General features: G+C 37.9%; 4 protein-coding genes across 4 annotated transcripts; 2 read left to right on the top strand and 2 right to left on the bottom strand.

Moving 5' to 3' along the window:
* Positions 1-194: 194 nt before the first annotated feature.
* LOC137196113 (histone H2B 3-like) lies at positions 195-647 on the bottom strand. Its single transcript, XM_067608930.1, has one exon. It carries the CDS (start codon positions 607-609, stop codon positions 241-243), a length of 369 nt encoding a protein of 122 aa, XP_067465031.1. The 5' UTR covers positions 610-647; the 3' UTR covers positions 195-240.
* Positions 648-4759: 4112 nt separating this feature from the next.
* LOC137195061 (histone H4) lies at positions 4760-5203 on the top strand. Its single transcript, XM_067607131.1, has one exon. The coding sequence runs from the start codon at positions 4840-4842 to the stop codon at positions 5149-5151; it is 312 nt and encodes a 103-aa protein (XP_067463232.1). The 5' UTR covers positions 4760-4839; the 3' UTR covers positions 5152-5203.
* A 1118-nt stretch (positions 5204-6321) lies between these two features.
* Positions 6322-7127, top strand: LOC137196098 (histone H2B 3-like). The gene has a single exon (XM_067608912.1). It carries the CDS (start codon positions 6359-6361, stop codon positions 6725-6727), a length of 369 nt encoding a protein of 122 aa, XP_067465013.1. The 5' UTR covers positions 6322-6358; the 3' UTR covers positions 6728-7127.
* Positions 7128-7997: 870 nt separating this feature from the next.
* LOC137196097 (histone H1-like) lies at positions 7998-12001 on the bottom strand. Its single transcript, XM_067608911.1, has one exon. It carries the CDS (start codon positions 11409-11411, stop codon positions 10794-10796), a length of 618 nt encoding a protein of 205 aa, XP_067465012.1. The 5' UTR covers positions 11412-12001; the 3' UTR covers positions 7998-10793.
* Positions 12002-13355: the final 1354 nt, after the last annotated feature.

The following is a 13355-nucleotide window of genomic DNA, read 5'->3' as shown; positions in this document are numbered from 1 at the left end:
TATTGAAGTCTACAAATACATCATAACATGTTCAGACTTTTATTGGGCTCCACATCACTGCTTCAACACAGTCATAGTTTAAAGAAGAAAAAAAAAAAAGATTCATATAAATATTTTACAATACATTTAACATTCAAACACATTCAAACAAAGATCAAACACATGAAGGACTACAGCTCTCAGGTGAAGGTGTGGGTGGTCCTGAAAAGGACCTTTGAGTTGATGGTACAGACAGCGGGTTTACTTGGAGCTGGTGTACTTGGTGACGGCCTTGGTGCCCTCAGACACGGCGTGTTTGGCCAGCTCACCGGGCAGCAGCAGGCGGACGGCGGTCTGGATCTCCCTGGAGGTGATGGTGGAGCGCTTGTTGTAGTGAGCAAGGCGGGAAGCCTCACCGGCGATACGCTCAAAGATGTCTCCCACAAAGGAGTTCATGATGCCCATGGCCTTGGAGGAGATGCCGGTGTCGGGGTGGACCTGCTTCAGCACCTTGTACACGTAGATAGCGTAGCTCTCCTTGCGGGTCTTTCTCTTCTTCTTGCCGGTCTTGGTGGCTTTAGACACGGCCTTCTTGGAGCCTTTCTTCGGGGCTTTGACTGGATCAGGCATGGTTGGTCGTTAAATTTCCTCAAACGAATAATTACAGCAGCGCCAAACGGCCTCTATATATCCATCTGATGCAAATTTCACTGCGCCGTTGCTCGTACAGGATTGGTTAACGTGTTAGCTAGACTGCGCATGTGCAACACAAACAGCGCTCTAAACTTTGACGCCTTTTTACACAAAGAGCCACCTCATCTGAAGATAATTCACTGTTTACATTATAGCTAATATAATATATTTATTTGATCTTTTCTCGCTTCTCGCTTGAACTGAAAGTTGAACCACAGGAAGCATTCAAATCATTTTACACACAGACCAGCGTGTTTACATTTATGTTTAATATACTAATATATGACTCATATGTATATGAACTACATTAAAGCAAATGCACTAATGTTGTACTTTAACACAATTTTGAGGTATTTACTATATCATATTTTCCTTTCATGTTACTATGGTCATCATGTGAATATTGACTTTTACTCCACAACATGTCACTCAGTTTATTCACTAACACTAATGAAACACAATTCATACCTGAAAGTTTAACCAGTGGTTCCTATTATTTGCTTGTGAAAAGAAAGTGTAAATTATAAACAAAATCTTTGTAAACTCATTTATTGTCTCCTAACACCTCAGATTTATTTTGAAATGACTTTTTCACAACTTGTAACCTCGAAATAAAATTATAATAGATTAAAATACATATATAATAGAAAGAAATCGATTATAATTTCACAAATAAATTCTTTCAAACAGTTTTCCAATGTGGCTGAGAAGGCTTATGGGGCGGTAACTAGTGGCATTGTGCGGGTCTTTTCCTGGTTTGTGGATCATAGTGACAACAGCAACCTTCCAAGGTGAGGGGAAATGACCGGTTATGAGGCAGGTGGAGAAGAGCTGTCCAAGGTGCTGGAGATAAGCGGTTGGTGCTTGTTTTATCAGTATGGTGTCAACATTGTCCTCCCCCAGTGCTTTATTTTTCATCTTTTTCAAGTGCAGTTGTATTTCTTGGATGGTGACTGGCTTTGTGAGGGGATGATGTTCTGTGATGAGATTGGCTGTATTTGTCTCTTTTGTGTTGTGTTTCGTCATTTCTTTATCAACCAGGTCTTGGTCTGATGAAAAACCAAAATCAATTTCACTGTATTCAATATTTTTTCTGATCAAGATTGCTACTCCTCCTCCATGTCCTGTCTGCCGTTCTTTTCTTATGATGTTGTAGCCGGGGATCTGAATTCGTGATTTGGTTGATAACAGTGTTTCATTTATGGAAGCCACAGAGACATTCTTCTCGTTTAGCAGTTGGATTAGCTCCTCTTTGCTTCCCCTTATTCCTCTAATATTTATGTGTAGGAAGGTGGTGAGGGCCATTATGAAGAGTGTTAGAAGGAAAAAAAGAAAATGGCTGGAAATAGACATCTGTTGTCTTACAGAGAATGACACACACTTCATATATTGAAGTGTGTGTGTTTCCTGATGGTTTTGAGTACTTCCTCTATTTTCTTGTCGTCCATGGTGAGTTTTTTTTAAGTCATCACGCAGATGAGTGAGGTGGGTGCCATCATTAGGGTGCAGGCTTGGGGGGTTAGTGGTAGTGAGTTTTCCGGCTGAGGGTTTGGCAGTTGGTGTCTTTTTGGTTGATGGGGTCATGTATGAAAGGTAGACTGGACAGGTCTTGGAGGCAGCGGAGTGTTCGCCTGCACAGTTGGCACACTTGGCTTCTCGCTTTTCTTTTGTGCAGGTTTTGTGGTGGAGGTTTTCTCCACATCTCAGGCATACGACTGGGTTGGTGCAGTTGATGGACATATGGTTGAATTGTTGGCATACGAATCGTATCTTCAGAGTATCTTCTGTATTTAAAGCGTGTCTGCGAACTTTGCTGGGCGGAACAAGATTCAGCAGCTCTGCCTACGTAGATTTTTTCCCAAAGCAGGCTGATCTTTTCCTTTTTGATCGCCTTTCCTCCATTTTGCATGTTTTTCTGTGATATTTGGCGGGTTAACCTGACACTTAACATGCTGCTGTTGGTTGGAAACAAACCCTCAGCTCCTCTCCCCTCTTAAAACTGTTTATTAAAAAATGATAAAATTACTACCTTATTATTGTTCTATTGTTATTCTACGTTGCGTTTGTGGGAGCAAAGACACATTCTCTGTCTGCTGCATACTTGTAGTAATAAAATGATTCTGATTCTGAAAAACTTGTCATTTATATGTTATACATTTGGTAAATAGTCTACACATTTTTGGTATTTGTAAGTTCTGTATGTAGTGTTTTATTTTCACTCCCTGATCTTTCCTCAGCATCATATTAATGAACTGATGTTTTAGTTGGGAGCACTGGTTTACACATTCACTTACTCAGATTACTAGTAAATTGTTATTTTATCAGGACTAATGGCAAGGTTATGTCTGATATGACACTCTTCCTCCTCCTCCTTCTTCTTCTTCTTCTTCCTCTTCTGTTGACGAGTGGCAACAAACATTAAGGGACATTACCGCCACCCACTATGTTGGAGTTATTAACGCCAAACACCAAAATGTTTCATAGTGTATAATAATGATACATTTATTTAATTGTTGTATTTTGAGGGATGGGCAGATTGCTTTCCTCTTGCTTCAGTCACTTTGTGTAGTTCATCAACGTTAATGTGCACAGCAGATTAAAGTTTTTTCTTTTGTTCTTTCGCTCACCAGCAGTTAAGTTTATGAAACATGTAGGCAGTACCATTATTACTACTAAGCACCAAAATATATATTAATGAATCCAGTTTCTCTCAAATTAACTACTATATATATAATTAATAATATTGCACTATTCCAAGATCGAATAGGAGTTTTCTAAAGGTTTTCTATACAAATATGAATCAATAACTGGAATATCCTTATGCTCATACCACATATAACTAGAATGGAAAAACATGATTTAGTAACTAAGACCTTGTATCCCCATTCATATAATTATCTTTTCATATTCTGCAAACCTGGGATATTCCTGGAATATTTTTGATGGCATCGTTAATATTTCACCCTCTTTTCCAGATTGCTCCATCTTCTACATTTAATGAAACGCTTACATCTCTATTTACATCCCTAAAAATATCATCCATTGTGGTGTTGAAAAGGATAGGACTACGTCTCCTCGAGAATTTCAATTTTCAATATTAAAAACCTTAAAAACCAACTTTGATCCCTAAATGTACAGCCAGATGAAAGAAAACTGAAAACTCAGTGATACATTTTACTTCTAAAAAACTTCTTCTGGTACATTTTTATTAGTAGCCTTCTTTCCATGTAGAATATCATAGCTTTTCTATATCTAAATATACAACTGGTGTCAATGATATAGAAAAAAATTGCTCACTTTGAACACTTCAGCACGTGTTTAACACTTGTCTGTGTCCAAAGATAATAATAATGACTATGAGACCCAGTATCTTACATTTTTACCTTCAAATTCCATTAATTTACCCATTAGTAATGTTCGAATTAAGGTATCTATTAATGTTTTTTAAAGGGATAATTAATGGATTGAAACAAATTAAGGTATCTATGGATACCTTAATTTGTTTTTTAAACACCCCTTAATTTATACCCTAAATCCTTTTTTGTCCTTGTTTCACATTGTACAATAATAATAATGTTTATCTAATTTAAGGATTGGCAGATTGTTACAACTGAAAACAACACTTAAACTCTTTCAGTCATTTTGTGTAGTACATCAACATTGATGTACACAGCAGATTTATTTAAGTTAATTTAAAGTATTTTATATTTGACTTTTTAAATATACTTTATTAGGTTTTTGCACAGAAAAACTACATAAAGGTAAAGAGAACAATTTCAATGAAATACATACTTAACAGTAACTAATAATACAATCATCAAACTTCATCAACATAATAATACATCATCAGCGATAATAAATACAGAGCATAAATTACAATGTTAGCAAGGTGTTTGCTTTCACTTTTTAATATTATTTAAGTTTTGCACAGAGTGAAATTATATGTATATATACAAAAGTAAGAAAACAGCTTCATTAAAACACACAAGCGATACTGACTGCTGACGGTTTAGAAAACACGTGGGCGGTAACACAGAGTTTGGCGTCTCCCAGCAGAGTTCGCGCCACCTGTCCTCTATTACGTCCGCAGACACGCTTTAAATACAGAAGCTCTGAAAACATGATTCACATTCGACTTTTAACTCGTTTAAAAGAAGATCAGTGAAAATGAGTGGAAGAGGCAAGGGAGGTAAAGGACTCGGTAAAGGAGGCGCCAAGCGTCACCGTAAAGTTCTCCGTGATAACATCCAGGGAATCACCAAACCCGCCATCCGCCGTCTGGCTCGCCGCGGCGGAGTCAAGCGTATCTCCGGTCTGATCTACGAGGAGACCCGCGGTGTGCTGAAGGTGTTCCTGGAGAACGTGATCCGCGATGCCGTCACCTACACCGAGCACGCCAAGAGGAAGACCGTGACCGCCATGGACGTGGTTTACGCACTGAAGAGGCAGGGCCGCACCCTGTACGGCTTTGGAGGTTAAACCTGATCCTGATTCACTGAGACTGGAACACAAAGGCTCTTTTAAGAGCCGCCACCTCCTCTGAGAGCTGTCCTGATATTATTTAACTTAATTCACAGGTCTAGTGACATACGTGTTGATCATGAACATATATATTCTTGCTCCCAGTTCAAGATGTTATTTATAATCATGTAAAGGTTTAATTAGTGACTGATCATTTACTAGCACTGCACATAATAATCTTTTCCTTTTTTGTATTTTATATATATATATATGTATTTTAATTTAACTTTATTTCGAGGTGACAAGTTGTGAAATAGTCCTTTCAAAATAAATCTGAGGTGTTAGGAGACAATAAATGAGTTTACAAAAGCTTTGTTTATATACTTACACTTCTGATCATCTGCCTCATTTTCACAAGCAAATAATAGGAACCACTGGTTAAACTTTCAGGTATGAATTGTATTTCATAAATTTAGTGTGTGGTAATGGTAACACACAGCTACTACCTATTAATAAGCTTTATTTCTAAGTGACAAACTGAAAAAGTCCTCTCAAAATAAAACTTAGGCGTTATGAGATGATAAATGGGTTTGCAAAGAAGTTTTTATATATGTATATAAATACTTACGCTTTTGATCATCTCTGCTTCTTTTTCACATGCAAATAATAGGAACCACTGGTTAAACTTTCAGGTATGAATTGTGTTTCATTAGTGTTAGTGAATAAACTGAGTTACATGTTGTGGAGTAAAAGTCAATATTCACATGAAGAACATAGTAAGATGAAAGGAAAATATGATATAGTAAATACCTCAAAATTGTGTTAAAGTACATTAGTACATTAGTGCATTTGCTTTAATGTAGTTCATATACATATGAGTCATATATTAGTATATTAAACATAAATGTAAACATGCTGGTCTGTGTGTAAAATGATTTGAATGCTTCCTGTGGTTCAACTTTCAGTTCAAGCGAGAAGCGAGAAAAGATCAAATAAATATATTATATTATAATGTAAACAGTGAATTATCTTCAGATGAGGTGGCTCTTTGTGTAAAAAGGCGGTCAAAATTTAGAACGCTGTTTGTGTTGCACATGCGCAGTCTAGCCAACAAGTTAACCAATCCTGTGCGAGCAACGGCGCAGTGAAATTTACATCAGATGGATATATAGAGGCCGTTTGGCATTGTGACCATTATTCGTTTGAGGAAATCTAACGACCAACCATGCCTGACCCAGTCAAAGCCCCGAAGAAAGGCTCCAAGAAGGCCGTGTCTAAAGCCACCAAGACCGGCAAGAAGAAGAGAAAGACCCGCAAGGAGAGCTACGCCATCTACGTGTACAAGGTGCTGAAGCAGGTCCACCCCGACACCGGCATCTCCTCCAAGGCCATGGGCATCATGAACTCCTTTGTGGGAGACATCTTTGAGCGTATCGCCGGTGAGGCTTCCCGCCTTGCTCACTACAACAAGCGCTCCACCATCACCTCCAGGGAGATCCAGACCGCCGTCCGCCTGCTGCTGCCCGGTGAGCTGGCCAAACACGCCGTGTCTGAGGGCACCAAGGCCGTCACCAAGTACACCAGCTCCAAGTAAACCCGCTGTCTGTACCATCAACTCAAAGGTCCTTTTCAGGACCACCCACACCTTCACCTGAGAGCTGTAGTCCTTCGTGTGTGCGTGTGTGTTTGCTCTTCTTCAATGTTAAATGTATTGTAAAATATTTAAATGAATCGTGTTTGTTTTTTGTTTTTTTTTCTTTAAACTATGACTGTGTTGAAGCAGTGATGTGGAGCCCAATAAAAGTCTCAACATGTTATGATCATGTATTTGTAGACTTCAATAATGTCTAGTGGTATGTGGGTTTATTGGAATGGTAAAACCGTTTTTGTTGTATTCAAATACTCTGTAGAATTTATTCAGGCCAGACATTTGGTCATATTTGCACACTTCTGTATGTTAATGTTGGCATTAAATCTCCCAATGACCACACTAACGGGGTCCAGTGAAAAGACTGACTGGAGTCCATTCAACTAAATAGGGATGCAGTTCATATTTTGGCCACAGGGTGTCGCTGCTGCTACACTATAAAGGTCGCATATAATACTTCAGATGTGCTGCTGACATGTAATCACAATCAACGTTAATTTTTACAACACAATGAATAAACTACAAATAAATCTCTAAGGACTCTGTTGTTCAGTTACCTGGTGAGTATATTTTGTTTTAATAGTTTTAGGCCTGTTTTTCGCTAGCGGAAATTAGCATTAACATTATCACAGTTAACCATGGATTGTGAATACACTGCTAACCAAGCTGGCAGCTAACACTATGGTCAGCTTCACCTTCTGATCCAAATATGGTCACTTCTGGCTCCAAAAAACAACCATGACGACGGTTAAAATCCAAGATGGCAACGGTCAAATCGCTAAACTTGAGGCTTCAAAACGGCACTCCAAAAACCGATGGGTGACGTCACGGTGACTACGTCCGTATTTTTGTAGTCTATGGTCAAATCAGGCTGAAGTCAGACAGCTGCTACTGTCAGCTATTACAGTGCATCTGGAAAATGACACTTTGTGAGTTTTTATAATAACGAGACAGTGAGAGGATCAGTCAGTGAAATCAAATATGTCAAACAGTCATTATGTCAACATTATTGCGTCTGATCCTTCCTGTGGATGTTAGTGATCAGAGAATTGTTTGAAGCAATGCAAAATATAGAAAAGTGTGCTGTGTGCTGCTGCCCAAGAAGACCGAGAGGCCCGCCAAGAAGTAAACACGGAACCGGCTCCTCTGAACAACACAACGGCTCTTTTAAGAGCCACACACTCCTGATAAAGAACAAACATCCTCATGTCTCTGGTACACTGTCATTAAGACACAAATGTTTATTATCTATACAGAATATTGAGTCAGTGTTACACTCAGTTAAATATACTGATTATATTTGAACCATAATTGATGCCTGTGTTCTGAACAATACCAGCAATCAACATTTAAAAGTTAATATTTATGATAAAACAGTGGTTGGTCTATATATTAACCTACATTTGAAACTAATTATTATACTAGTTATTCATTATAATTACTAATGCTCAGGTTGATGGTCAGTGTCACAAGATGTTTATATTATAACTGCATTAATAACATAATGATGGTTGTTGTTTGTGTTGCCAACAGAACAAGAAATAAACATTTAAAAGATAATCTAGTCATTCAGTGTAGAAATCATACTTATAATACAAGAATGGCTGGTATATACATTACTCTACATGACATTTAGACACCATTTCAAACTACTTATACTAGTTATTAATTACTAATACTAATAATTATTAATCTGGAGATTTTCCAGCCCCCCAAAAAGCCTCTTTAAGATCCACATTCAGCTCTGAAACTGTGATTCTGATAAAAACTGGTAAAAGGTTTGTTTGACTCAATGACTTGTGACGTAACAGCTGCTCCTCCTTTCTATTCTCATTCATATCATTGTGTAACGTTTCACCTTTTACCACTTATAATAAACACAATAAGAGGAAATATGTTTTATATCTGACACATATTAACTTAGATGTAATAAAAAGGGAACAGCAGTAGTAATAATAAATCTATCATAATGGTTTTATCATAATATATATTTACAGTTTATTGTCATCCTGAGTGATTTTCTGTATTTGATGCTCAGTTCAGATCATGTTATATAAGAAAATAGGAGATAAAGAGTAAACTGGTTTATCACTAAATGAATAAACAGAATATGATTATGAGTTGACACCATATTATTAACTGTCGTCACCATTTTTACACAAAACCTTCTGTAAGAGAGGAACAAAGGAGCTCCCTCTCCTGCCAAACTGACATGTCAATAATTATATTTTATATTTATCATATATATATGAAATAAATCACAATTTTATCAATTAGTGTAGCTTATGAAACACAACATAGTTTAAACATATTATAATCAGGATGCTGCTCTTTAGATAAGTTATGTGGCTCTTAAAAGAGCCTTTGATCAGGTTCACATGTTCAGACTGATGACAGCTCACTTCTTGGTTTTGGGTTTGGCGACCTTCTTTGCAGGTTTTGTGTTTTCTGCTGACGGGCTTTCACTGACATTCAGGTTAAAACTTCCTTCTAAAGTCTCAGAGTAAAAAAGCCTTTTTACAGAGATTCTTAAAAACTTCTAGCATTGACATCGATATAAACCTTTTAATTAGAAGAAAAAAATGTGTAGTATTAAAAGTTTTCTTGGGGCCACTACACAAAATAATATCTGGGCCTCAGGCCCTTTAAGAATAAACAGGGAACATACATTACGTGAATTTTAATAAAATAGCACTGTTGATATGTTGATATATGTCAAAATATATAATATTTCCTTTTGTTTATCATGTAAACAATTATCGTTGAAGCGTGTGGCTGTGGCGTGGCGTGGCATTGAGTTTTGATGTTTCGCCATTCCAGAGAAAACTGCTATAACTTTGTGTAAATGCTCCAATCTGCCCCAAACTTTCCATGTTTGATAAGAGTCCTGGCCTGAACACGTCTACATGACAATTTTCAATAAGTAATGCAAACTGGCTCCATAGCGCCCCCTATGAAATTTCAAGGAAGCAGCCCAAGCAGCAGGCAAAATAGTGGACAAAGGAAGTGATGTTTATCTCCTTGCACTGTCTGAAAACAGCCTGGGTCTGAACACATCTACATGCGAGTGACAGAAGCCCTTCGACTGCGCCACGTGGCGACATACGCAAGGGTACGAGGGCCCGACCATCGCTGCTTGCAGCTTTAATTTCTACTTGATATTATATTTATGGGAATGACATCTGTACAGTAGATATTCAACCACTGTTAAAGATTATGGTCCAAACCAAAGTTTATATTTGTTTTATCATAGTTATTGTCTGTTACTAGTTCTTGGTTGTATTTTGTCTTTTCTATCTTTCTGTAGATCTTCACCAAAGGAAAAAAAAACATTTATAGAATTAATTTCTGACAATGTATCACTGACACTAAATATTATGAAAAATTATGAGTAGTAGCTAAATGTACTCAAAGTATCAAAAGTAAAAAGGTTTGTAGAACATTATATTGTTACTGATTAATTCTCTCAGTTTTGATAAAGATCACTTGACAGTTTTAAAGCTGTAGTTATTGTATAAACAGTATAATATGTGAGAAATTAATGATGCAGTGAGTTAAGGAGAGATGAGCAGGAGATGCAGTTTAGCAGATGTGGCGTCTCTTAAAAGAGCCTTTTGGTGCTATTTTTGTTGGGCTGTGATTGAAAGTCACTTGTGGATGATATGTGCTGTTATTTGCTTTTGTGTCCTTGACACGTGGTTGGGATGAACTTTTCTTATTTACCTTACTTGTATTCTTCTTCCCCAGTGTTTGAGGGTACTGGTTTAAGCTGAATTGTGATTTCTGTTGCTTTGTATAATGTGTCAATAATAATAACACAAAATATGCATGTGTTGGCACCATATTACAAACTACAGTCACCATTTTTACACATAAAACTTTTTTTAAACTAATCTTACTAATGAGAAAACATAACATTATTTACACATTAACAGGATGCTGCTCTTTAGAGAAGTTGTGTGGCTCTTAAAAGAGCCTTTGATCAGGTTCACATGTTCAGACTGATGACAGCTCACTTCTTCTTGGGTGCTGCCTTCTTGGCTTTGGGTTTGACGACCTTCTTTGCGGGAGCTTTCTTAGCTGCAGGAGCCTTTTTCACCACTTTCTTGGGGCTCTTAGCGGCCTTCTTGGGGCTCTTGGCTGCTTTCTTGGCCGCTGCGGGCTTCTTGACCTTCTTGGGGGATTTCTTAGCGGCTGCTGTCTTCTTAGCTGCCGCTGTCTTGGGCTTCTTAGCCGCTGCGGGTTTCTTGGCTGCGGGCTTCTTGGCTTTGACGGCGGCTTTCTTCTTCACCACTTTCTTGACGGGCTTGGCGGATTTGGCCTCCTTGGCGAGCTTGAAGGAGCCGGAGGCCCCTGTCCCTTTGGTCTGGGTCAGAGTACCTTTAGTCACCAGCTTCGTGACCGCAGTGTTGATGCGTTTGTTGGCTTTGACGACATCGACACCTTTGGTCGCCAGAATCTTCTTAAGCGCCGCCACCGACAGTCCTTTACGCTCCTTGGACTCCGCCACAGCGCCGATGATCAGCTTGTTGAGGCTGGGTCCGTCCTTCTTGGGCCGGGGAGCGCTCTTCTTCTTCGGGGCTTTAGGGGCGGCTTTCGCCGGGGCCGCTGCTGGAGCTTCTTCTGCCATCTTTGTGCGTGTAGTCTGCTGTTTGTCTCGCGAACTGTCTGTTCGAGCAGAGGGCACGAGGCGGGACTTATAAAGCACATGAGAACCGTGGAGAAGCAACACTCAGAGCCGCTCTGCCTGCCGCCTCAAATCAGATGAAACTTGTGTTTTCTCCTCCACATTTTGGGGGTAAAACACACAGAAAACCAACGTTTTCAAACACTTTTGTTATCGCAGCAGTGAGGAAACGTTCCTCCCTTCAGACTGAGCTCATTTTTGGCGTCCAGGACTCATTTATTTCTTTCTGGGAGGCTTCAAACCTCGCTGATACACCGTCACTTTGTGCGGCGCGCAGCGAGTTTTCTTCACAAATCGTCTTCAAAAACGTCTTAGAGTGATTTTTATGAAATGTAATAGTGGTATTCCAGCAAGCAAAGATGTCTGAGGACACAATAAAGCTGAAACCAGCGCAGTGACGTGATTTATTAGTTTTTAATCAGACATGTTTTCGGTGGAGGTAAACACACGGTTACTGTCGGTGACTCAGCTCGGTTACACAGACTGTCACTAATGGATCCGCTGGAAAAGACTTCCTGTCTCCACTAAATGTTAGATTGAACATGAACGGGATTGAAGATTGAAATAAAATAACGTGTTTGTCTTCAAGAAGTTGTGATATCAGCTTCAGTTTGTCTAGAAACACTACGGCAGCCTGTTGCTGCCAACATGTCATTTTACAATAAACCTTTCTTGTTATAGCAAAATATATTTACATTGGAATAAACACAGTTTGCCTGGAGAGGACATCTCACAGCCAATGAAAGATTAATAAAAAAATTTTAAATTCACATGCACACATTTATTCAACAGTGAAATTCTGAGAATATTTATCAAGTCTGGTCTTGTTTTGTTGATATGATTAATCAATTATGTTATATATCTTGTTTTTTTTATAGCATGAACTAACACCAAATACCAGCATTTATAGTCTAAACTTGCAATGACCGTCACTAGATGAGCCTTTGAAACAGTCTCAACTAAATGCTAGATTGAAGATGAACAAGACTGAAAACACAATTTAACAGTAAATAATCATCTTTTTAAAGATTACAATAATCGTTCTGATGTACAGGAACATAACTTACTGAGCAGTGTAATTAGCTTCAGTGTGTCTGCAACACAATGTGATCAGCTCCTCCCTGAAGTAAATCTGATTAATAACATTTTTATTTGATATTTAAATGTGATGTAAAACATTGTTTCTACTGTATTTGTATTTTCTTTCTCTGGGAACCTGAAGTGCATTTCATATCTTATTATTTAAGTTACATATAATTGATTTCTTTAAAGGCAGATGTAGATTTTTCTTTTTTTAGACTCTGTGTTATTAAATTCAACTATTTTTTTAATTAAACGTGGGAGAAAATAGCCTCATAACCTCAAGATGAGGTGACAAAACCACAGATGATTATTTAATAATTGATGATCATTTTTTTGTAACAGTAAGGTCTTTAAACAAGACACCTGAAAAAATCAGAAAACTCCATTATGGAGTTTTAGTCTTTGTAAATAAAGTTATTATTTCATCAATGTTCCCATTTTCAATAAAGGGAGACAAAGTTCTGATTTATAATTAGGTGAAAGCCGCCTTTTAACAACACTGATGCTTTCACATTTTATGATCATTCGGGTTAATATTTAGTATTTTGGTAAATAATAACTACATTTATATTTATTAGAGTCCAAAGAGAGAAAATACAGGAGGCCCTTGTTCTTCTTCAAATAACACTTAAACTGAAAAAGTCAATTACATGTTCAGAGAAAATAATTTAAGCACAAAATTATTTAATATTTTTCCCAATGAAGAACAACATTGCAAACTTTTTTTCCCCCCCATTTTGCCACAGTAGTTACAGTGTGAACTACTACTACGAGGTGGAGAGTGCAAACTTAGTTTGACCCACA

This window comes from Thunnus thynnus, chromosome 13 (genome assembly GCF_963924715.1).
Source record: "Thunnus thynnus chromosome 13, fThuThy2.1, whole genome shotgun sequence".
Classification (NCBI taxonomy): Eukaryota; Metazoa; Chordata; class Actinopteri; order Scombriformes; family Scombridae; genus Thunnus; species Thunnus thynnus.
This window is presented reverse-complemented; position numbering and strand designations above follow the sequence as displayed.

Coding starts and splice junctions, on each gene's coding strand:
- LOC137196113 (XM_067608930.1), bottom strand. CDS start 609: ATGCCTGATCCAGTCAAAGCCCCGAAGAAAGGCTCCAAGAAGGCCGTG.
- LOC137195061 (XM_067607131.1), top strand. CDS start 4,840: ATGAGTGGAAGAGGCAAGGGAGGTAAAGGACTCGGTAAAGGAGGCGCC.
- LOC137196098 (XM_067608912.1), top strand. CDS start 6,359: ATGCCTGACCCAGTCAAAGCCCCGAAGAAAGGCTCCAAGAAGGCCGTG.
- LOC137196097 (XM_067608911.1), bottom strand. CDS start 11,411: ATGGCAGAAGAAGCTCCAGCAGCGGCCCCGGCGAAAGCCGCCCCTAAA.